General features: G+C 64.1%; 2 protein-coding genes across 10 annotated transcripts in view; one reads left to right on the top strand and one right to left on the bottom strand.

Moving 5' to 3' along the window:
* Window positions 1-3,712: 3,712 nt before the first annotated feature.
* Window positions 3,713-19,424, top strand: SBF1 (SET binding factor 1). Of its 4 annotated transcripts, XM_049771531.1 has the most exons (42): window positions 3,713-3,872; window positions 6,150-6,235; window positions 6,381-6,518; window positions 6,621-6,773; window positions 6,860-6,970; window positions 7,107-7,130; window positions 7,289-7,394; window positions 7,996-8,128; window positions 8,216-8,324; window positions 8,410-8,523; window positions 8,612-8,689; window positions 8,822-8,935; window positions 9,058-9,186; window positions 9,273-9,371; window positions 9,474-9,678; window positions 9,902-10,014; window positions 10,439-10,588; window positions 10,868-10,936; window positions 11,017-11,175; window positions 11,248-11,510; window positions 11,847-12,019; window positions 12,107-12,180; window positions 12,271-12,466; window positions 12,547-12,674; window positions 12,770-12,948; window positions 13,048-13,184; window positions 13,276-13,483; window positions 13,574-13,770; window positions 13,855-13,992; window positions 15,089-15,166; window positions 15,332-15,513; window positions 15,591-15,770; window positions 15,871-15,972; window positions 16,076-16,261; window positions 16,346-16,472; window positions 16,579-16,709; window positions 16,785-17,015; window positions 17,313-17,420; window positions 17,512-17,723; window positions 17,811-17,898; window positions 17,961-18,092; window positions 18,180-19,424. In XM_049771531.1, exons 1-42 carry the CDS (start codon window positions 3,818-3,820, stop codon window positions 18,276-18,278), a joined length of 5,694 nt encoding a protein of 1,897 aa, XP_049627488.1. In that variant the 5' UTR covers window positions 3,713-3,817; the 3' UTR covers window positions 18,279-19,424. The 4 variants fall into 4 exon arrangements, with proteins under 4 accessions (XP_049627488.1, XP_049627490.1, XP_049627489.1 ...); XM_049771533.1 differs by lacking the exon at window positions 15,089-15,166; XM_049771532.1 differs by lacking the exon at window positions 7,107-7,130.
* Window positions 19,362-22,897, bottom strand: part of PPP6R2 (protein phosphatase 6 regulatory subunit 2) — a 32,607-nt gene continuing 29,071 nt past the window's right edge. For 4 of the 6 annotated variants that reach the window (XM_049771547.1, XM_049771548.1, XM_049771551.1 and 1 more), the window contains 11 exons: window positions 22,796-22,881; window positions 22,565-22,645; window positions 22,302-22,399; window positions 21,905-21,962; window positions 21,659-21,780; window positions 21,423-21,562; window positions 21,143-21,305; window positions 20,977-21,065; window positions 20,621-20,780; window positions 19,623-19,838; window positions 19,362-19,522 (listed from right to left, as the gene is read on the bottom strand). In XM_049771547.1, the coding sequence (XP_049627504.1) occupies window positions 19,471-19,522; window positions 19,623-19,838; window positions 20,621-20,780; window positions 20,977-21,065; window positions 21,143-21,305; window positions 21,423-21,562; window positions 21,659-21,780; window positions 21,905-21,962; window positions 22,302-22,399; window positions 22,565-22,645; window positions 22,796-22,881 (1,265 nt within the window). In that variant the 3' untranslated portion in view covers window positions 19,362-19,470. The remainder of the gene's footprint in view (window positions 19,523-19,622; window positions 19,839-20,620; window positions 20,781-20,976; window positions 21,066-21,142; window positions 21,306-21,422; window positions 21,563-21,658; window positions 21,781-21,904; window positions 21,963-22,301; window positions 22,400-22,564; window positions 22,646-22,795; window positions 22,882-22,897) is intronic. The other 2 variants (XM_049771549.1, XM_049771550.1) reach the window with 2 other exon arrangements.

The following is a 22,897-nucleotide window of genomic DNA, read 5'->3' on the forward strand; positions in this document are numbered from 1 at the left end:
TCTGAGCATCTCTGTCCTCTGCCTCTTGCTCATTTTCTCTGTCCTGTTCCCTCCTCAGGAGTCCTGGCCCGCTGGCCCTCCTGCCTGAACCCCAGCTGGATGAATAAGCCCATAAGTGTTTCCACGGCAGGAGGTGGAATTAGGGGGCAAGTGCGGGTGGGGGACCATGGAGTGTCAAAGCAGGAGACTGAGCTGGACAGGGGGTTGGAGGAGGGGACACCCCCCAGGGTGTGTATGTGAAGGGATCTGCTCTTCTCATTGTGCATAGAGCTAGAAGGGAGCCTGGCCAAGGCGCTGGTGGGCCACCAGCTTCAACTCTCCCAGAGGAGAAGTTGGGGGCTTTGGCGAACAAGTGGTGTGGGGTACTGGGAGAACATGACACCCACTTGGAACTTCTGCAAGAACAGGCAGGGAAGGGGGCAGGCAGAGGGCCACAGGGAGGCTGGATTTTTCAGCTGCTTCTCTTAGGCTCCCCACATCTCCCTGCAATCTGTCTCACACATGACTGCCAGCACCATCTTTCCAAGAACAAGTGTGCTGGCATGAATGACCAGCCTGTTGTTGGGACCCAGCCTATCTGCATTGGGGCATCCACAAAGGCCCCTTGCACTTCTCCACAACATTGCACTGGGGAGGGGGTACAGATCAATAGCACAACAGTAAGGTATTTGCCTTGCACATGGCCAACACAGGACGTATGGTGGTTTGAATCCCAGCATCCCATATGGTCCCCGAGCCTGCCAGAAGCGATTTCTGAGTACAGAGCCAGAAGTAACCCCTGAGCACTACTGGGTGTGACCCCCCCCCAAAAAAACCCCCCAAAAACATTGCACTATAGGACAAGAAACATGGTCCTGGGTGCAAGGCATGTGGTCTGCTAAGCACTGCTGGGGATTAGAAATGACCCCCAAGGGGCTGAAGAGATGGCACAGCGGTAGGGCATTAGGCTTGCACACAGCTGACCCAGGACAAATGGTAGTTTGAATCCTGGCATCCCATATGGTCCCCTGAGCCTGCCAGGAGTGATTTCTGAGCACAGAGCGAGGAATAACCCTTGAGTGCCACTGGGGGTAACCCCCCAAAAAAAATAGAAAAGAAAAAAGAAAAGGAAAGAAATGACCCCCAAGCACAGAGCCAGGTGTGAGCCCTGAGCACTGCTAGGTGTGACCTCAACCCTCCCGCAAAAAAAAAAAAAAAAAAAAAAGCAAATTGTGCCTCCAGCCTGTGGTCCCTTTCCAGATGGCATGAAGGTAGATAGTGCTAGACCCTGTTGGGCAAGACCCCAGCATGCAGACACAGCCCTTGTCTCAGACACCAGAGGTGCCCTTCACGTGACTGTCCACAGTCCATGCTCATCTCATTTCATCAGGGAGCCGTTGATTGGCAGCAATGGCAGATTTGACAGAAATACTGAGAATGGGGGCTGCAGAGAGAGTACAGCATGCAAGGCCATTGCACGCGGCCGACCCAGGTTCGATCACCGGCATCACATCTAGTCTCTTGAATCTGCTAGTAGTGATTCCTGAGAGCAGAGTCAGGAGTAACCCCTGACACACATGAACCATGTGTGATAAAAAAACAAAACAAAACAAAAAATAAATGAAAATGCCAGGAATGGACTGTTTTGTGTATGGGAGGTCCAGATTTGATTACTAACACCCCTTGGGGCAGCCCCCAAATGAAAACAATCACAAAAGAATGACCCCAAAGTGGATTAGAGTGTCCCTCTGTGCACTGACCCAGGCTGCAAGGGTTGGTGCAGGCTCCCCTGGGGAGATTTTAAACAAGCCTCTGCAGGGCCAGAAAAAACAGAGAGGAACTGGCTGGACAAAAGCTTTCAAGGGTCCTATTTGCATGTTCAAGGTGGGAGGTGTTGGTGAGGCTCTAAACGTTGAGAGGCAAAGGTTGTGTCTGTCTGTGGAGGACACAGAGGCTGAGCAGCAGGTGGGGAGGGTGACAGACAGAGCTTGTGCTGTGTGGAAGGAGGTGGTGGGTGTATAAGGGAGCAGCCTAGGTGGTGGATCCTGGTCCAGCTCCTGCATGATCTGTGGAGGCTCCACAGTGGGGGACAGAAAATCAGAAATGCTCACATACCTGGGCTGGCCATGGGCATGTCACCTGGGACTGGGTCCTGAGTCCCAGAGGGCATTCTGCATTCCTGGTGCAGGCCAGGAGGAGCTGGCTAGCTAACTGTGGTGGGGACAATGACAAAAGTCTGAGTCAGGGGGCGGCGAGGTGGCGCTAGAGGTAAGGTGTCTGCCTTGCAAGCGCTAGCCAAGGAAAGGACCACGGTTCGATCCCCCGGCGTCCCATAGGGTCCCCCCAAGCCAGGGGCAATTTCTGAGCGCATAGCCAGGAGTAACCACTGAGCATCTAACGGGTGTGGCCTGAAAAACCAAAAAAAAAAAAAAAAAAAAAAAAAGTCTGAGTCATTGGCAGGATGGTACCAGAACATCAGCAGTGCATTTTGTCATTGTCCCCATTACAGTCTAGCTAGCCACTATCCCACCACAGCAAAAGGCAGGGACGAGTCAGGAGTCAGGGGGTAACCCACACCCATTGATTTTGTTTTTATGCCACATCCGGTGGTGCTCAGGGGGACCCTATGGGATGCTGGAGATGGAACCCAGGTCGGCCTTGTGCAAGGCAAACATCTTTCCCACCGTGCAATGATTCCAGCCCCACACCCTCCTTTTTTGTGTGTGCCACACCTGGCATTATTCAAGGGTCAGTCCCGCCTCTGCACTCAGGAATCACTCCTGGCGCTGTGCTCGGGTCACTCTTGGCAGTGTTCAGGGGACCATGTGGGATGACAGAGATCGAATCTGGATCAGCTGTGTGCCAACGCTCAGGTTCCCCCGTATTATTTTTTTTGGATAGAGCCGGGGATGGAACCCAGGGCCTCACAGGCCCTCTCCCACTGAGATGCATCCCCCTGATAGGCGCGCAGGGAGAGTGGGACCTGGTGTGCTCCTGGCTGGAGAGTGGGTCCAGACTCCAACTCTCCCCAGAAGCACTCGGGGGGGGGGGGGTCCTTCCTGGGCAGGTTTTTGCAGCCGCCCCAGCTCCTGCCGCCCCACCAGGTCGCCTGTGCATTCCGCGTCCCTCCAGGTCCTGTCTGAGCTGCCCCAGTCTGAACTGGGGGACGGTCCCATTGCCACCCAGCGCTGGGGGTGGGCGCCCAGGGGAGGTCCCCCTGTGCCTGGGGAGCCCAGCTCGGGTGGGCTCGGGTCAGCAGCCGGGTGTCAGCCCCCCGACAAGGTCTGTCCTCAGCCTAGGAAGCCGGGCCAGGCCCGCGCTGGGTGTGGAAGCCTCTGGGGAGGAGGGCCGGTGCTCCCGGCGAGGCGACTCCAGACTCCGAGCCGGAACCCGCGCTCGAGACCCCCGGGGCCCGCGATGCCGCGAGGCCACCGCCCCGCCCGGCCCGGCCGGGCCCGGCCGCGCCTGCCGCTGTCCCACCGCGGCCGCCGTCGCTGTCATTTCCCTCGGGGGCGGGGCCCCGGCGAGCGCGCCGCGCAGGCGCAGGCGCCGCGGCCCCGCCCCCGAGCCGCGCCCGCGCCCGCCGCCCAATCGGAGGCCCGCCCCCGGCCCCGCCCCGCCGGGCGGGGCGAGCGTGCGCAGGCGCGCGGCGGGCGCGCGGCGGGCGGGCCGGCTGGCTGGGAAGATGGCGGCGTGGGCCGTGGCGGCCGCGGCGGGTCGGGCCCGGGCAGTCGGTGCGGCGCGGGCCGGGGCGGGGGCCGGGCCATGAGCGAGCCGCCCTCGCGTCCCCGCGCCGCCGAGCCCGCCCGCGTCCTCGCCGGGCCCCGCGCCTCTCGCCATGGCGCGGCTCGCGGACTACTTCGTGCTGGTGGCGTTCGGGCCGCACCCGCGCGGTGAGTGGCGGCCGGCGGGCGGGCCGGGCAGGTCGGGGCGCCGGCGCCGGGGCCGGGGCCGGGGCGGCGTGGCGCTGCCCGGCGCGCTGGGCCTCCCGCTGGCCCGCCGGCCCGAGCCTGGCCCCGGCCGGCCCCGCTGGGGCGACGCGTCGCCGCGTCCGGGCCGGGCTCCCCCGTTCGCGGGGCGCCCCGTGTGCCCCTCGGAGCCCGCCGTCGCCGCCCCGACAAGGGGGATCGGGCTGGGGGCCCGCCGCGGGCGGAGGGCGCGGCGGACGGGGCAGGGGTGCCGAGGTGCGCGCGGGCCTGGACCCTCGGGGGCCTCGCTGTTCCCTGCTCCCGGGGCCGGCGGGAAGGGGGTCTTGTCCTCCTCAGCTGGGAGGAGGGCCCGGGGTGCCCAAGCCCGGGGTGACAGCAGGGCGACGGGCCCTGGAGTCTGGAGAGGCGGGGAGGTGGCACGTCTTGTCTGGCCACTGCCTGGCCGAGCTCTCGGCTGGGCGACCCCCTTGGGCCCGAGGGCGCCGTGGGAGTCTCCTTTGCTCGGGGACTTTGGGGCCCCGTGTCCACGTGCCCACTGCCGGTCCGAGGGCGCTCAGCTGCCCCCTCTCCTCCTCGAGGGAGGGAGGAGAGAGACATTGCGGGTCCTGCCGGGCCGTCCAGTGTCCCGGGGACCCCTGTCGCGGGGCGGCTCCCTCCCCTCCGGTGCGGCCTGCTGAACAGCCACATTCCTGGGCCCGGCTCCGCTCCCCACCCAGGATGCTGCCGCCTTCCCCGAAGCAGGTTGGGGCTGTTGGGGTGACCTCAGCAGGCTCCCGCCCCACCCCGGGAGTCCAGGCCGTGGGGAGGGGGCCGGGCATCGATCTGGTCTGAGGTGGTGCGGGCAGGTGGGCGGGCGAGGCCCCCGGTGCCTCTGGCCGGGCTGCCCTCCTTGCCTCGGAGCCTGGCACGGTGGCACGGTGACGAAGCGTCACCGCGCAGCTGACAGAAGGCGCTGTGTGCTCTGGAGCAGCCCACACTGCCGGCTGCTGCGGGCTGTGGCTGCGAGAGGAAGCCGTCCCCGGAGTGTCAGGGCCCGGCTGCCCCTGGGGGAGGGGCGCCCGCCCGTGGTCGCCCCAGCGAGGGCCGGAAGCTGCCTGGGCTTCTGTGGAAGAGCCAGTTGGCTGCCAGGGTGTGAGTGGGCAGTGGAGGTGGCAGCCTGGAGCTGGGCGCATGGCCGGTGGGATGGGCCGGGGTCCCCGTGCAGACTGTTGCTTCCTGTGGACGTTGCCCGTGGAACAGGGCCCCCTCCTGCCTCCCTTCAGCCCACTGGAGAGCAGAGGAGCCCTGCTCGGGGCCTGAATCGAGCATCCCGGGGGGCCTCTGGGGGCGCGCAGGGCTCTGCGTGGCTCTGTCGCGTGGCGCCCACCTGTGCCCCGTGTGGGACAGGAAGCCGAGGTTGGACTGGGTGCCCCAGCCAGAACCTGGCGCTTTCCGGGCACAGGGGCACTGGGCTGGCTACACGGGGGTGGCATCGAGTCGTCCAGAAGGGCCCCTGCTATGTCTTGCTCTTCCCATGTGCAGTTAGCACGTGTGTGGAGTGTGTGTTGTGCATAATGTGCGTGCACCCTCTGTGTGGTGCATGTTCTCTGTGTGCTGGTGTGTGGTGTGCATCCCATGTATGGTGTGATCCTGTGTGTGGTGCCTGTTCTGTATGTGATACATGTTCCATGTCTGATGCATGTGTCATGTACGTGTCCCATGTGATACATGTCCTATGGTGCGTGTCCCATGGTGCATATCCCATGTGATGTGTGTGGGGTACATGTCCTGCATGGTATGTGTGTGTTGCGGTGTGTCCTGGGGGATGTATCCCCTGTGGCACATGTGTGGTGTCCAGTGGACCACGCATCCTGGGTGATGGATGCTATGCTCACGTGATACTGGGCTGAGGCAGCTTCCGGGTCCTGCCGTGTGGGAGGGAGCAGGCAAGACCCACACCCTGGCACTGCCCTGAGTGGGTGTCATGACTTGGCTCTCCGCCTGATCCTGACAGGGCCCAAGGGGCCTTGGAGGGATCTCTAGGGCGCACAGATCTGTGCTTGGCACCGTGTCTGGCCTGAGCTACATGGACCCTGCGGTGCCTCTGCCCAGTGACAGGTGGACACTGCTCCCTCAGGGCCCCCATCCCCTAGTGCCGCACACACGGAGGGACCCTTCGGTCTGGCTCTGCACAAGAAGGGACCATGTCCCTGGTCGTTTGTCTCTGCCCTGGGTCCCTGTCCTGACTCTGCCTGTCCCCAGGGAGCGGGGAAGGCCAGGGGCAGATCCTGCAGCGCTTCCCGGAGAAGGACTGGGAGGACAACCCCTTTCCCCAGGGCATCGAGCTGGTGAGTGGGACACCAGGTACCTGGGTGGCGTGCTGGGTGCAGGTGTGGGGGACAGGATCCGGCCTGCTGCCCTTTCCTCTCTCCCTGCCGGGCGGATCCCTAGCACTGAGTCTGGGCTGTCCTCTCCGCCCTCCCCTCCGAGTAGTTCTGCCAGCCCAGCGGGTGGCAGCTCTGCTCTGAGAAGAACCCACCAACCTTCTTCGTGGCCGTCCTTACCGACATCAACTCGGAGCGTCACTACTGCGCCTGCCTGACCTTCTGGGAGCCTGCAGAGCTCACGCTGGTCAGTGGGGCTGGTCAGTGGGGCTCTCTGTGCTGCCCGACCTGCCCCAGCCCTGCCTGGCCGCTGAGCACATGTGAGATGGGCACTGGGCTCTGTCCGCAGGAAACAGGGTCACCTGTGAATGCTGCCGAGAGGGACGAGGACGAGGGGGCCCCATCACAGCCCTCACCCCCGGCCCTGGGCTCACCCAGCCAGCTGTTCGCCCCGAAGACACTGGTGCTGGTGTCCCGACTGGACCACACGGAAGTGTTCAGGGTGAGGTGGATGGCCAGGCTGGGCCAGGCCAGGTGGAGGCCGGCAGGCATGAGCCTGTGTCCATGGCCCAGTCTTTGTCCCTACAGAACAGCCTGGGCCTCATCTACACCATCCACGTGGAGGGCCTGAGTGTGGGTCTGGAGAATGTGGTCGGGAACCTGCTCACCTGCACCATCCCGCTGGCAGGCGGCTCACAGGTGGGTCTCGGGGCCAGCGGCTCCCGCGCCCTCCCATGTTCCGCCTGCTCTGTGGTGTCCTGCGTGTGTTCGTGTGCGCGTGTATGTGCGTGTCCGTGCCGTGTCTAACCTGTCTCTCTGCGTCTGTCCTGTGCAGCCGACGTCTGTTGAGGACGGCGCGGTACGGATTCTTTGTTTCTTCTGCTCCCCCACCCTGCGCTGCCCCCGCCCCTCTGAAGGCTGCATTCTCTGCAGGGCAGCCCTGCAGGCCCACCTCAGGTCCCCAGCTCTGCACCCGCGGGAGCCAGCTCTGTGAGCACTGTCCTTCTCTCCCCGCAGAGGACCATCTCCCTGGGCGCCGGGGACCGCCAGGTCATCCAGACGCCCCTGGTCGATTCACTGCCCGTCAGCCGCTGCAGCGTCGCCCTGCTCTTCCACCAGCTGGGTGAGGCCTGGTTGACCCCAGAAGGGTCCTTGTGGGAAGGAAGGCCTGAGCTCCCGGGACCCTCTGGCCTGGTGCTGGGGGACAGTTGTATTAATATAAAATATACAGTCTTAGGGTGTTAGCCTTGCACGTGGCCGATCTAGCACAGATCTTGGTTCGATCTCCCAGAATCCCATAAGATCCCCCAAGCCAGCCAGAAGTGATTTCTAAGTGCAGAGTCAGGAGTGACCCCTGAGCACTGCTGGTGTGACCCCCCCCAAAGAAAAACACCAAAAACATTTTTTTCAGGAGTCAGCCAGTTTTATTTCACAGCCCTAACTGCCATGTGCATTTGCTCCTATGGCTTTTATGCTAAGCCTTTTCCAAGCATCCACTTCTCTGCTTCTTCTCTGGCTCTCTGCCTCTTTCTCTCAGGAGCTCTCTGTCTCCCTTTCAGCTGCTCCGTGCTTCCTAGCTGCCTTGCCTTCCCCCCCAGCCAACACCTTTATTCTTCATTCCAAAACGAAGACCCCTTCCAGGCGATGTTAATGGAGGGTATTGGGGGAGGGATAACCTCACAGGGGACCTGTGCTTCTGGCTCCCAACCCTGTGCTCCCCACAGGCATCACCAATGTGCTGTCTCTGTTCTGCGCTGCCCTCACGGAGCATAAGGTGCTCTTCTTGTCTCGGAGCTACCAGCGTCTTTCAGATGCCTGCCGAGGCCTGCTGGCCCTGCTCTTCCCGCTCAGATACAGGTGCCTCCCCAATCCCTGCCTCCCTGCCCAGATGCCGGTGCCCTCCGGCCCGGGCCCCTGCTCAGGGCCCTGTCTCTTCTGTTACAGCTTCACCTACGTGCCCATCCTGCCCGCGCAGCTCCTGGAGGTCCTCAGCACACCCACCCCCTTCATCATTGGCGTCAATGCCGCCTTCCAGGCGGAGACCCAGGAGCTGGTGAGGGGCCAGGCCAGGCTCCCCGTGGTCTAGCTTGCGCCACCGTGCCTGGGCCGACCCGAGCTCCCCTGTCTGTCACATGCAGCTGGACGTGATCGTGGCTGATCTTGATGGGGGCACAGTGACTGTCCCCGAGTGCGTGCACGTACCACCGCTGCCAGAGCCGCTGCAGAGCCAGACACACAACATCCTGAGCATGGTGCGTGGGCGGGGCTGAGGGGTGGCGCAGTGTGCAGCCCTGAGCCCAGGTCACGTGCGGCTTACCTGCTCCCGGCTTCCACACACAGGTCCTGGACCCTGAGCTGGAGCTGGCTGACCTGGCCTTCCCTCCACCCTCCACCACTACATCCTCCCTGAAGATGCAGGTGATGCTCCTGGGGCCACAGAGCCCAAGGCGGGTGGAGCTGGGAGCCTGTTGGGGCGGGGACAGGCGCCTGTGAGCGGGCAGAGCCTGGCGCGCCTGCGCTCACCCGCCCTGGCTGTGGCCTCTGCCTCAGGACAAGGAGTTGCGTGCCGTCTTTCTGCGGCTCTTTGCACAACTGCTGCAGGGTTACCGTTGGTGCCTGCACATGGTGCGGATCCATCCTGAGCCCGTCATCCGCTTCCACAAGGTGCCTGGGTGGCCCGGGTAGGTGGGTGGGTGAGTGAGCGGGGGTGGGGGGGGTGGGGGGGGGGTGGGGTGGGGGGGTGGGGGGGGTGGGGCCCGGCTTTGGGGTTGACCCCATTCCCCCAGGCAGCCTTCCTGGGCCAGCGCGGGCTGGTGGAGGACGACTTCCTGATGAAGGTGCTGGAGGGCATGGCCTTCGCCGGCTTTGTCTCAGAGCGTGGGGTCCCCTACCGCCCCACGGACCTGTTCGATGAGGTATGGGTGGGCTGTCCTGTGGGTGGCCTGGGCCTCCCCTCGCTCCCCTCCTGCCATCCTCCCATCCTCCTGACTCTCCTGCACAGCTGGTGGCCCACGAGGTGGCCCGGATGAGGGCGGATGAGCAGCACCCGCAGCGCGTCCTGCGCCATGTCCGGGAGCTGGCAGAGCAGCTGTACAAGAACGTACGTGGGGCCTGGGCTTGCCCTGAGTTGTGCCCTCGCCGCTTGCCTGCCTACCCGTCCGCCTGACCACACTCGGCTAACCCAATTGCCCTCTGCCTGCAGGAGAACCCGTACCCTGCCGTGGCTATGCACAAGGTGCAGCGGCCGGGTGAGGCCAGCCACCTGCGGCGTACGCCCCGGCCGTTCCCCCGCCTGGACGAAGGCACCGTTCAGTGGATCGTGGACCAGGCCGCAGCCAAGATGCAAGGCGCGCCCCCCGCTGTGAGGGCTGAGAAGAGGACCACTGTGCCGTCTGGACCCCCCATGAGTGTGTGGTGGGAGTGGGCAGTAGGTGGGCGGGCGCCTGGGCATCCCCGGGCCGTGTAGAGGTGAGGTGGGAGGGAGGCGAACAAACGTGTGGTGAGGTTATGGAAGTGGGTGTGGAGGGGAGCTTCAAGAAGTGAGTGTTTGGGGTGAGCAGGATCAGGCGATCCTTTGGAGGGGAGTGCAGAGGCGAATGTGCGGAAGTGAGCACGCTCTCTGCTCCCCAGCTGCCATCCTGGAGCGGAGCAGCGGCCTCCACGGCAATAGTGCCCGCCGGCTGGAGGTGGTTCGCAACTGCATCTCCTACGTGTTCGAGGGGAAGATGCTGGAGGCCAAAAAGGTGGGCACAGCACCAGGGCCAGCTCAGGGTGGGGTGCCCGTGCTCCTCCCTGGAGGGGAAGCTCGGACCCCCTGGGGCCCCTTTGCTCTGTGCCTGGATCCCTGTGGCCCGTCTCACAATGAGCACCTCCTGCTTTGGGCCAGCCGCCGCCCCTCCAGAGCAGTGGTCCTCAGACTTCTTAAATAGGGGGCCAGTTCATTGTTCCTCAGACCACTGGAGGGCTGGACTATAGTAAAAAAAAAAAAAAGAACTATGAATAAATTCCTATGCACACTGCATATATCTTTTATTTTGAAGCGAAGAAACAAAACGGGAATAAACACAATGATGTGGCCCTCGGGACCACTGCTAGAGTGTGAGCCTCTGGGCAGTGTGTCCTGGTGGAAGCTGCAGCTTCAGCCCGTGTCTCGGTCTCCGTCCTCAGCTGCTCCCAGCTGTGCTGCGAGCCCTGAAGGGGCGTGCCGCCCGCCGCTGCCTGACCCAGGAGCTGCACCTCCATGTTCAGCAGAACCGGGCCGTGCTGGACCACCAGCAATTTGACTTCGTGGTTCGCATGATGAACTGCTGCTTGCAGGTGGGCTTGTGTGCTGGACCCGGGAGTGGGGGCCGCCACGTCCCCGAGGGATCCCGTCTACGGTGGGGTGTGTTGCGTGCGAGTGCATCCTAGGATGGAAGTGGGATGGAGGCTGCGTGCACACTTGTGAGTTTGTGAGTACGTGGCATGTGTGCTTGTGTCTTGGGGAGAGATTTACGTGTAGCGTGGGCAGTGTGCACGTGTGGACATGAACATGCCTGGGTGTGAGCCCACGTGGAGCGCACACACCAGTGCTCTGAGCAGCACTGACCCCCACAGGACTGCACCTCACTGGACGAACATGGCATTGCGGCAGCACTGCTGCCCCTGGTCACCGCCTTCTGCCGGGTGAGTGCCCGTAGCCTGAGGGGGCCCCCCTATCCTGGCCGACCACCCGGTGACCCTCTCCTGCCACCCCGGCCTTGCAGAAGCTGAGCCCCGGTGTGACGCAGTTTGCATACAGCTGCGTGCAGGAGCACGTGGTGTGGAGCACGCCGCAGTTCTGGGAGGCCATGTTCTATGGAGACGTGCAGACTTACATCCGGGCCCTCTACCTGGAGCCCGCCGAGGACCAAGAGCCATCCCAGGTGTGTGTGGGAGGACAGCCGGGGCCAGGAGCCCGAGGGGGGTCTTGGCCGCGCTGACCCTGGGCTCTCCAGGGCGGGGAGGCGCCGCCGGAGGAGGGCCGCTCGGCCCTGGATGTGGCGTCGGAGCAGCGGCGCCTGTGGCCAACGCTGAGCCGGGAGAAGCAGCAGGAGCTGGTGCAGAAGGAGGAGAGCACCGTTTTCAGCCAGGCCATCCATTATGCCAACCGCATGAGCTACCTGCTGCTGCCCCTGGACAGCAGCAAGAGCCGCCTGCTGCGTGAGCGTGCCGGCCTGGGCGAGCTGGAGAGTGCCAGCAACAGCCTGGTCACCAACAGGTGGGGGTTGAATCGGTCGTCACAGGTGGGACAGTCCCTGACAGGTGGGGAGGACGGACACCAGCAAGTGGGGAGGTCGTCACAGGTGGGTGGTCATCAACACGTGGGGGATCAACAGGTGTGAGACAGTCACTGAAAGATGGGACAGCTGGTCACCAACAGGTGGGAACCTAGTGACTGACAGGTTAACAGGTTGTGTGTGTGTGTGTGTGAGTGAGTGTGAGTGTGAGCCTGGTCTCCAAGAGGTGGTGGGCCTGGACCTGGTCACCAGTGGGTCGGGCAGACTTGGGGGGGTCCCGGGCCACGGGCCTGTGCCCACTCCCCCCTCCCACCCAGCATGGCGGGCAGCGTTGCCGACAGCTACGACACAGAGAGCGGCTTCGAGGATGCAGAGGCCTGTGACGTGGCAGGCACTGTGGTTCGTTTCATCAACCGCTTCGTGGACAAGGTCTGCACGGAGAGTGGCGTCACCAGCGACCACCTCAAGGGGCTGCATGTCATGGTGCCAGGTAGGGGGTCTGGGCTGGGCAGAGGAGACCCCTCGCTCTCAGGCTGGCGGGCTCGGTTATAAGGACCGCCTACCTGTCTCGTCCCAGACATCGTGCAGATGCACATCGAGACGCTGGAGGCTGTCTACCGAGAGAGTAGGCGGCTGCCGCCCATCCAGAAGGTCAGGGGCCGTCAGCGCTGTGGGCGGGTTGGTCCCTCGAGGTCAGACCTTGCCTGGCCCCACGTAGTCTGATTTGCTTGGTCCCCACAGCCCAAGCTGCTGCGGCCCCGCCTGCTGCCCGGGGAGGAGTGTGTGCTGGATGGCCTGCGTGTCTGTCTGCTGCCGGACGGGCGGGAGCAGGCCACTGGGGGCAGTGGCGGGGGCCCTGCCTTGCTGCCCGCCGAGGGGGCCGTGTTCCTCACTACCTACCGTGTCATCTTCACGGGGATGCCCACCGACCCTCTGGGTGAGCCCTGCCCCACGTCCCCACAGCCCTGGCCCTGGCCCAGTCTCTGCTGTCCCCTGACCACCTCACCCCACCCCAAGTTGGGGAGCAGGTGGTGGTCCGCTCCTTCCCCGTGGCTGCGCTGACCAAGGAGAAGCGCATCAGCGTCCAGACCCCCATGGACCAGCTCCTGCAGGACGGACTCCAGTTGCGTTCCTGCACCTTCCAGGTAAGGCCCTGGCGGGGTTATGGGTGCCTCTGACGCAGGGGCAGGCACGGGACTTCCCAGCGCAGTGAGTGGTGCCTGAAGCCCCTTTTGCACAGCTGCTGCGGATGGCCTTCGACGAGGAGGTGGGCTCAGACAGCGCGGAGCTCTTCCGCAAGCAGCTGCATAAACTACGTTACCCGGCTGATGTGCGGGGCACGTTTGCGCTCACACTTGGCTCTGCCCACACGCCAGGCCGGTCATCCCGCATGGCCAAGGACAAGGGGCCTTCGCTCAGGTGCGCTCATCCGCCACTGGCCCCGCCCCTGACCACTTCCCTCCTGTCCCAGCTCCACGTCCCAGGCTACCCATCCACTCACCTTCTGCCCATGCCTAGGACCTTCTCCCGGAACCTCATGAAAAATGCCAAGAAGACCATGGGGCGTCACTATGGCAACCGCAAGAAGTACAGTCCCCCGGGCTGGGAGCAGCGGGGCCAGCCGCCGCCTGAAGACCTCGAGGATGAGATCTCAGGTGGGTGCCAGGGCTGCCTGGGACGTGAGACGTGGGACTGTTCGTGCCGACTGGGGCGGCCCAGGTGACAGGCCAGTGCCACCTTCGCCAGTGTCGGAGGAGCTGGAGCCCAGCACGCTGACCCCGGCCTCGGCACTCAAGCCCTCGGACCGCATGACCATGAGCAGCCTCGTGGAGCGTGCCTGCTGCCGGGACTACCAGCGCCTGGGGCTGGGCACGCTCAGCAGTAGCCTGAGCCGCGCCAAGTCCGAGCCCTTCCGCATCTCCCCGGTGAACCGCATGTACGCCATCTGCCGCAGGTGAGTGCCATCAGGCCGGGCGGGAGCCTCGGTGTGGCCCCCGGCCCTCACGCCTCACACCTCTGCCTCTGCCTCCCTGCCCTCTCCCAGCTACCCGGGGCTGCTGATCGTGCCACAGAGTGTGCAGGACAACGCCCTGCAGCGAGTGTCACGCTGCTACCGGCAAAACCGCTTCCCCGTGGTGTGCTGGCGCAGCGGGCGCTCCAGGGCCGTGCTGCTGCGCTCAGGAGGCCTGCACAGCAAGGGCGTGGTGGGGCTCTTCAAGGCGCAGAATGCTCCTTCCCCAGGTACCGCCTCCACGCCTGCCCACGAGCTCGCCTCGCTCCCCCATCCCTGCGCCTGGCGCCCGTCCCAACTGCCTCTTCTCCCAGGACAGTCCCAAGCCGACTCGAGCAGCCTGGAACAGGAGAAGTACCTGCAGGCCGTGGTGGGCTCCATGCCGCGCTTTGCCGACGCCTCCGGACGCAGCACGCTCAGTGGCTTTTCCTCGGCCCACATGGGCAGCCACGGTGAGAGCAGCGGCGGGCAAGTGCCCTGGGTTGTGCCTGTGCCGTCCCCTCCCCATCCTCAATCACTGCTGTCTCGAACTGTCTCACTCCTTGCCAGCCTGGCTGGCTGTTGGGTCACTGCAAGGACATGGAGAGCTGATCTCGCCTCGGGACACGAGGGGCCCTGGGTGGGAGGGTGCTTCGTGACTGGGCAAAGGGTGCATGCATGCGCCTTCCTCTTCTACCCACCATGCTGCAGCTCCCACCCTGCAGACCTGCTCTTCCCGGGCAGTCCCAGCCGCTGGCCCCCATCCTGGCCTATGTGCCGCATCTCGTGCCTGTCCACCATCTTGCTTCCTCTATACCCAGACCTCCGGTGGGCTTAAACTTGTGTTTTGCCCTGGTGGCTCTTCTTGGGTGGGGCAGGCTGCACTTGCACCTGTGTCCTGTGGGTGATGGGGAGGGGATGGAGGAGTTTGACGTGGCCCAAAACGACTCCTTGGCTGACCACCGAGCTGGTCTGGCCTCTGCTCACGGTACCCTCACTGCCCTTCCTGAGCCCCTGCTCCTTTGCGCTCGTATTCTCTCTCTCCCTCCCTCCCCTCTTCTTCCTCCCCCACCCCTCCTGCTCCTCTTCCTGCTCCTCCTCCCCCTATTCCTCTTCTCTTCCTCCTTCGAGGTATAACCTGTCCCTGTGCCCTTGCTCCCTCCTGGCACAGACCTGTCTTCAGCTCTGCCAGGCTCCTGGCTCTCCTGATGCTGCCTTTGTGCCCAGAGATACCCCTGTGGGTGCTCATTGGTCCCTGCATCTGCTCCTGTCACTTGGGCACCTGGGACCTGGAGGGGCGTCCCTCTCACTCGTGGATGGGACAAGAGGGACTGGATGGCCAGTCCTGGGGTTGTGTCCTGGGTGGGGGCAACCATGCTTGTCTGAGACCTCAGGACCCAGGGCTGCTTCCTTTGGCCTTTCCTAGCCCATCACCAGGCTGGGAGCTGCTCTGGGCCTGGAGGATGGTGTACCTCCTGCTCTTCCTCCTCTTCTTCCTCCTGCCCTTCACCCAGTGCTAGGCACCCTGCAGGCCGGGCCAGGTCTGAGCCTGTTCTCTGCTGTTCCCAGTGCTCAGTCCCCAAGCCAGGGTCACCACGCTGTCCCACCCCATGGCGGCCTCGGCCTCTAGATGGACTGCGTCCCGAGGTACTGTACTGACCGCCCGGGACAGCCCCCCAAGTGCGCGGGCACTAACGCCCCCTGCCTGGCACTAACAGCCTGAGCCCCGAGTCCCGCCCCCCGGCACTGATGGGCACCACCCAGGCATGTGAGCCTGGCCCTGTCGCCACCTTCCCTGGCTTCTCTCTGCAGGCAAATGGGGCAGCGTCCGGGCCAGTGGGCGCAGCGCAGGTCTCGGCGTGGACGTGGGCTCGCGGCTGGCAGGCAGGGACATGCTGGCACCTCCTCAGGTCAATGGGGCTCCACCCGACCCCGGCTTCCTGCGGCCCCAGCGAGCGGCCCTGTACATCATTGGGGACAAGGCGCAGCTGAAGGTGAGTGGTTTTGCGGGGGGTGGGATGGGGCAGAAGGGGCACCTGGGCTGGGCTGGGCTGACCTTGTGGGCCTGCAGGGCGTGCGGCCAGACCCCCTGCAGCAGTGGGAGCTGGTGCCCATCGAGGTGTTCGAGGCGCGGCAGGTGAAGACGAGCTTCAAGAAGCTGCTGAAGGCCTGTGTCCCCGGCTGCTCCAACACCGACCTCGCCCCGGCCTCCTTCCTGCGAGCGCTCGAGGACTCGGAGTGGCTGGTGCAGGTACAGCTTCGCCCTGGGGCCCCTGCCTGACCCTCCTGCTGGTGCTGACCTTTGGGGAGCAGAGGGCTGGCATGAGGAGCTGAGGGCTGTGCTCCCACAGATCCACAAGCTGCTGCAGGTGTCGGTGCTAGTGGTTGAGCTCCTGGATTCCGGCTCATCTGTGCTAGTGAGCTTGGAAGACGGCTGGGACATCACCACGCAGGTTTGTGCAGGCATGCAGTGAGGAGGGCCTGGGACATCACCGCCAGGTGCATGCAGGGGTGGGGTAAAGAGGGCCTGAGCCATGATGTTACTGGTGCCGGCAGGTGGTGTCATTGGTGCAGCTGCTGTCCGACCCCTACTACCGCACCCTGGAAGGCTTCCGGCTACTGGTGGAGAAGGAGTGGCTGTCCTTTGGCCACCGTTTCAGCCACCGTGGCGCACACACCCTGGCAGGGCAGGGCAGTGGCTTCACACCCGTCTTCCTGCAGTTCCTGGACTGCGTGCACCAGGTGGCCAGGGGGTGGGTGCTGGCTGAGGGGCGATGGAGGGGCCTCTCTTGACCAGCCCCTGACCCCTGACCCTTGACCCTTCAGGTGCACCTACAGTTCCCCATGGAGTTTGAGTTCAGCCTGTTCTACCTCAAGTTCCTCGGCTACCACCACGTGTCCCGCCGCTTCCGGACTTTCCTGCTTGACTCGGACTACGAGCGCATAGAGCTGGGTGGGTGGGCGGGTGGGCAGGGCGGGCTGGGATCTGGGTGGGGGTGGGGGGGTGGATCTGGGCAGGGTAGAGCCGGGCTGGCAGCTGCTCATCTCGGGCTCTTCAGGGCTGCTCTACGAGGAGAAAGGGGAGCGCAGGGCCCAGCAGGCGTGCCGGTCCGTGTGGGAGTACGTGGAACGGCTGAGCAAGAAGACGCCCATGTTCTACAACTACCTGTACGCGCCCGAGGACACGGAGGTAAGTCCCCGCAACGGTGAGCCTGGGTCTCAGTGTCCTGTGCCTGCCTCATGCCTACCGTGCCCCCCCCCCCAGGTCCTGCGGCCCTACAGCAACGTGTCCAACCTGAAGGTGTGGGACTTCTACACGGAGGAGACGCTGGCCGAGGGCCCCCCCTACGACTGGGAGCTGGCACAGGGGCCCCCCGAGCCCCCTGAGGAAGAGCGGCCAGACGGGGGTGCCCCCCAGAGCCGGCGCCGTGTGGTGTGGCCCTGCTACGACAGCCTTCCCCGGGCCCAGCCTGACGCCATCTCCCGCCTGCTGGAGGTGCGTGTGCCTCAGACAGCATGTGTGCAGCTGGTTGACAGGACGGCCACTGACAGGGCAAGCCAGTGCCTCACTGATGGTTTCCACGCAGCGACACATCCACCTGAGGTGGAGGCTTCCTGGCTTGAGGTTTTGGGTCTCCTGGCAGTGCTTAGAGAAGACTGTCAGGCCCAAGCCGGGCCCAGGTGCCCTCGCTGCTCCCTAGCACTTCCTGAGCCTTTGGCACCTCCTGGTGGGGTGAAGCTGCAGTGTCCCTCCCCGGCTTGGCCATCCCTAACCAGTCTCTCTCCCTCTCAGGAGCTGCAGAGGCTGGAGACAGAGCTGGGCCGGCCTGCCGAGCGCTGGAAAGACACGTGGGACAGGGTGAAGGCCTCACAGCGCCTCGAGGGCCGGCCCAAAGGCCGAGTGAGTGAGACTCAGGGTGTGGGGCTGGGTGGATCGGTGGTGGCCGGGCGAGGATGTCTCACCCTGACACGTCTCTCCTGCCGCACCCCAGGGAACCCTCAGCTCCTTGCTGGTGTCCAGTGTGCCCCAGCACCGCCGCTCGCTGGGTGTGTACCTGCAGGAGGGGCCCGTGGGCTCCACCTTGAGCCTCAGCCTGGACAGTGACCAGAGCAGCGGCTCCACGGCATCTGGCTCCCGCCAGGCCGCCCGCCGCAGTACCAGCACCTTGTACAGCCAGTTCCAGACGGCCGAGAGTGAGAACAGGTGCGGGGCCTACTCAGGCTAGAGTGGTGTGGTGCAGGGCGGTAGTGGCGGGGTCAGGATTCACAGTGGCCATGCCTCTCCTCGCAGGTCCTATGAGGGCACCCTCTACAAGAAGGGGGCCTTCATGAAACCTTGGAAGGCCCGCTGGTTCGTGCTGGATAAGACCAAGCACCAGGTGAGTGGCAGGGATTGGGGGGCAGCTGGGGACAGAGGCCCTTCTAACCCCTGTCCCCACAGCTGCGCTACTATGACCACCGAGTGGACACCGAGTCCAAAGGCGTCATTGACCTGGCTGAAGTGGAGGCAGTGGTGCCAGGCACGCCCACCATGGGAGCCCCCAAGACTGTGGACGAAAAGGCCTTCTTTGATGTGAGTGCCCGCGGGTGCGGGGGTGTGTGTGTGTGTGTGTGTGTGTGTAGCCGGTGTGTGCCCGTGTCAGCTCCCCTTTGTCCCCAGGTCAAGACCACGCGTCGCATCTACTACTTCTGTGCCCAGGATGTGCCGACGGCCCAGCAGTGGGTGGACCAGATCCAGGGCTGCCTGTCCGATGCCTGACCACTCTGCTGTGTTGTTGGTCTAGACCACTAGGGGTGGGCAGGGCCCCCCGGCCATGTTTACAGACCCCCTTGACAGTATTGAGGTCCCGCCTGCCCCCACACGTGTACAGAGAACCCCACCCGCCCGCTCGGACCTACTTTAGAGTCCTGGCCGAGGGCCAGCCACGGTACAGCCCTCGTGGTGGGTCTGTAAATAGCCCACTTCCGCCTGACCTCTGCACGCTGGCCCTGGCCGGCCAGCCCCAGGGCCCGCTCCTAGAACCAGTCTATAAAGAGAACAAATCATGCGCCTGCCTCGCTCTCCACCGCCACCACCCGCCTGCCCCCTGCAGGCCACTTTGGTCTGCCTGAGAGAGAGGCCTGGGGGCAGGGGAGGCCAGGACAGATGCCTGAGGGTCCTTGGGGACAGGCAGGCTTGTTAGGTCACTGTCAGACTCAGGAGCTCCAGATCAGCTACTTCCACAGAGAGCAGGTCTGGGGCGCCCAGCGGCAGGCCAGCCCAGGAACACCTGGCTCCAGACCAGCACACGGTGGAGTGAGGGGAACACAGCTTTATTGGAGGCGAGGCCCTGTCCCACTGATGATCAGAACATCGGAAATAGGCTCATGCACCTGCCAGGACCCCCAGCCCCAGCACTGCTGGGGCCCTCACCACCCCTCCCATCCCCCTCCTGAGTCCAGCAGCGGGGGAGGGAGGCCCAACAGGCTGAGGGTCCTTTTTAAGGCAGTTGAGTTTTGCGGCCTCCCTGGAGGCCAATCCCAGGGCCACTGGGTAGTAAGGGCCCTTTCTGGCCATGTGGCTCCCGACCCACATCTGTTCCCAGAGCCGAAGGCCATCCCTGGGGCTGGACAAAGTGCAGACATGTGGTTTCTCCTGTGTTTGATAAAAAAAAAAAAAAAAGGGTAAAAACAGGCTGGAGCCATGGTGTCCCACCTGCTAGTCCTCGGCGTCTTGCCGCCTGGACCCGCAGCAGCGCACACAGCTCGGGCCTATTGCTGCGGGGGGCCTAGGGCCCCGAGGCCCACCGGGCAGGCAGGAGCAGGAGACGCAAGCTGGGTTGTCCCACTGGTTCCAACTGGCAGCTTTACCAATGCAGCATTTATTTTTAAATTAAATTAAGTTAAATTAAAACGACAAATCGCATCACCAGGTAGTTTCTCGGTTCGGGGCTGGGCTGGCGTCAGCAGCATCAAACGGGACCCTTTAAGGTAGATCCTGCAGGCAGTGGCCGGTCCAGCTTCCTGCAGAGAGGGAGAGGGGGGTGCGCCGGGTTGGAGTTGCTCAGGACCCAGGGCTCCTTCCAGCCTCCCACTCTGGCCTGGCCTGGCCTGGCCCGCTCACCCATCCTTTGTCACTGTCCCCAGGGCGGCTCCCCGGGAGGTGGCTGGCGACACGGATGTAGGAGACATGGTTGGCTGGGTTGAGCCGAGGTCGGCCTTGCTCAGCGCTGCGGCCACTGTGGGGGGCTCAGGGGAGGCAGCCACTACAGGTGTGGAGGCGGGTTCTTCAGGTGCCGGTGAGGTGGGGTCCGGTGGTCTGCTGGTGGCACCCTCGGTCCTGTTTGGAGGGTACAGGCTGTGGTCAGGGAGGCTGCTTTTGCACATCACCCACCCAAACAGCTGTGGCACCAGATTCTGAACATGCTCCAGACATGCCACCCTCAGGCTGCTGAGCTCCCAACTCTGCTCTGCCAGAGCTTGGGTCAGTGGCCCAGCCCCTGCGCTAAGCCTGGCAGCTGCTGCTGTGACAGCAGGTCTGGCCCGCAGGGGCCATGGACGTGGGCAGCATTGCCCTGCAGAGCTGAGCAGCCTGGAAAAGGCCACCAGGAAACTGGCTGAGCTCCAAACCTGTGAGGTCTGCGCTGATAACCCAAGTGTACCCACTCAGAGCCTGCCCCTCACCCCCTGCCATGGTTCCCGGCCACATGCTTCTGTTCCTTTCCTGTCATCAGGATCCTGGGAACCATAGGTGGCCCCAACAGTGTTACCAAGCTGAGGCCAGGGGACAGAGCTGGGCATGAGGCCTTTCAAGGAGGGAGCCCACATGTGCTGCCACCATCACCTAGGTGCTCCATGTCTCCAAAGGGGGGTCTGGCCTGGGGATTCCCCAGCCCCACTTCTAATCTCTGACCAACGTTGGACAGGGTGGGACCCCACATGGGTGAAGAAGCCAAGGCTGTCCCCCACCCCCACAAGTGGTCTGGAGAGCTGGGAGCCTCATCACCATCGTGTTTCCTCAGTCCTGGATCAAGCCAAATGGTCCTGGGGTCATGGGTCCCTCTGGGGAGCACAGGATTTGGGGGACAGCCACTCACATGCCTGGGCCCCCGCCCCACGCACCTGGGCAGGGTTGGGGGCAGGAGGGAGGCCTCCCGACTGGGCCCGACACTGACAGTCTCTGACGCACCGGCTGCTTGCTCACTCTGGTCACTGGCAGGCGCCACTGGGGGGGCTGTCATGGTGGTACAGGCGTTCCAGGCACAGGGGGCGGCAGGGCCAGCTGCAAGCGGGGTTGGGGGCAGCCCAGACCCCGTGAGTGCAGAAGCCTCGCTCTGCACAGGTCCCACCGCTGCTCGGCAGGTGCACACACGAGGTGTGGCCAAGGTGCACTCTAGCATCCCAGGGGCCCTGAGTGACTGGGGGCTCATGGATATGAGTCAGGGGTCAGGGGGACGGGGCCTGTTCTCGCTACTCACAGGTGCTCTCGGGGTCTTGCTTCGGGCCCCCCTGGACGTCTGCACTGCCCGAGCCCACCGGGGAGCTGCACCTTGGCCCCGCCTCCGAGCTGCAGACAAGATGGGAGACGGTAAACCATGGGGCCGGGCCAGAAACTTCTGCTCCGTGCCCCGTGGCTGTGCTCACCAGCAGAAAGGCTGGAAGTCGGTGAATGTGGCCCAGCCTTTCTCCTCTGGAGCCGAGGCGCTGGGGGTGCCAGCTGCCCACACGCTGGAGCCCACGTCCATCACCACCCCTGGGGCTGGCACTGCCGTGTTCACCGGCTCCTCCGACAACCCCCACACGGCATCTGCAGGTTGGAGGCACCAGCTGAGACCCTGGACCGAACCCAGTGCTCCCGGGTGGGCACCAACCCATCCCATGTTCCCACCATGCTCCATCCCACCCATCACCAGCGTCCTCCTACCTTCAGTGCCAGTCTGTACACGGGGGACCTCCTGCCCAGGGATCGTAGGAGTGCCTGCTTCTGCGCCTGCCTTTCTGTCACGGCTGCTGTGCTCCAGGCCGTTCCTGGGGCAGCTCTCGGAGGCACGAGGAGCCCCAAACCTGGGGGACATGCACGAGACTCAGAGCAAGTCCCCGGGGCCGGGGGTCTCTGCGTGAGAGTGCTTGGTGCCAGAGGCAGACGTGGCGGGCCCCCACCTGGCTCTGGCAGTCACTCGGGTGGCACAGTGTGCATCTTTATCCTCCCAGATGTCATCCTCGTCATCATCAAAGGGCTGGATATGATCACCACAGCAGGCCTCGAAGAGAGCAGCACTGGGCTAGAGAGAAAGAGTGCACAATTTCTGGGTAGTCCCCAGTCAGGACTGCACCTCTAGCCAACACCGACTGACCATCCCATCCCACTTTCTGTGCCCCTGACAGCCCAGAGTTGAGGCCACTCACACTGTCCTCGTCAGCATCGATGTGGAAGTTGATCTCAGCGATCCTGTCAAAAGGGGCGCTACAAGAACAGGAGTCCTGAGGGCCTACCCACACCACCAGGCTCCGGGTCTCAGTGGAGGGGGCCCTAGTCCCCCTTACCACCAAGGACCTGTGGCTGCCTCCCTGGAGGGCCAGGGCCTGTGGGCAAGCAGCCCAGTGTCAGCCCCTGAGCACTCCCATCTGGGAAGTCCCGTTTACTGGGGGGCGTGAGGGGGCTGCCAGCTGAGCAATGCCGCTGGGAACAGCCATGACCTGGCACCGCTTCTTTCTCGGGACTGAAGGGGAGGATCTGGCTGCTCCATGGACTGGGGGTGCCCGAGCAACAGAGGCCATGAGCCAAGCTGTCTTCTGAGCTCACTTGACACTGTCGTCGTGGTCAGCGAACTCCTCGTCATTGAAGCCAAACTGGTCCACGAAGGTGGCGGTCATCTGCTGCAGCTGGTACTCAGAGAAGGCCTGCAGGCAAGGCAGGTGGCACACTCAGCCCAGACCCCTGGGCGCCCCCGTGCTGGCTGCCTCAAGCGGGGCCTCTGCGTGTGGGGCTGCCCCTGCGGCAGGTCCCAGAGCTGGTCTCTGCGCTGCAGGGGCCGGAGGGCCGGGCTCGGGGTGCAGCGCACGCACCTGCTGCAGAGACAGCTCGTTAGGGAACGCGCCCTCCATGTCCTCATCCTCACTCGAGGGGTGCAGGTGGTGGGTGCTGACCTGGAAAGGCCACAGCGGTGGGCATGAGCCTAGCGCCCCTGCCCGGAGCAGACCGGGCTCCTGCAGAGATGGGATGGGAGTGGGGTGGGGCGGGGCGGGATGCTCTCTCTGCAGGGCCAGTGTCCCTGCTGCGGGGCCCCTCACACTCACCAGGTCCACCGCGTTCCGGCGGTTCGTCTCCGTCAGTGTCTCCTCCACAAAGCTCTCCCAGCGCCCACGGCAGTCCTCGGGGAGCCCTGCAGGGGTCAGGGT

The sequence above is a fragment of the Suncus etruscus genome, chromosome 4 (genome assembly GCF_024139225.1).
Source record: "Suncus etruscus isolate mSunEtr1 chromosome 4, mSunEtr1.pri.cur, whole genome shotgun sequence".
In the NCBI taxonomy this organism is placed as follows: Eukaryota; Metazoa; Chordata; class Mammalia; order Eulipotyphla; family Soricidae; genus Suncus; species Suncus etruscus.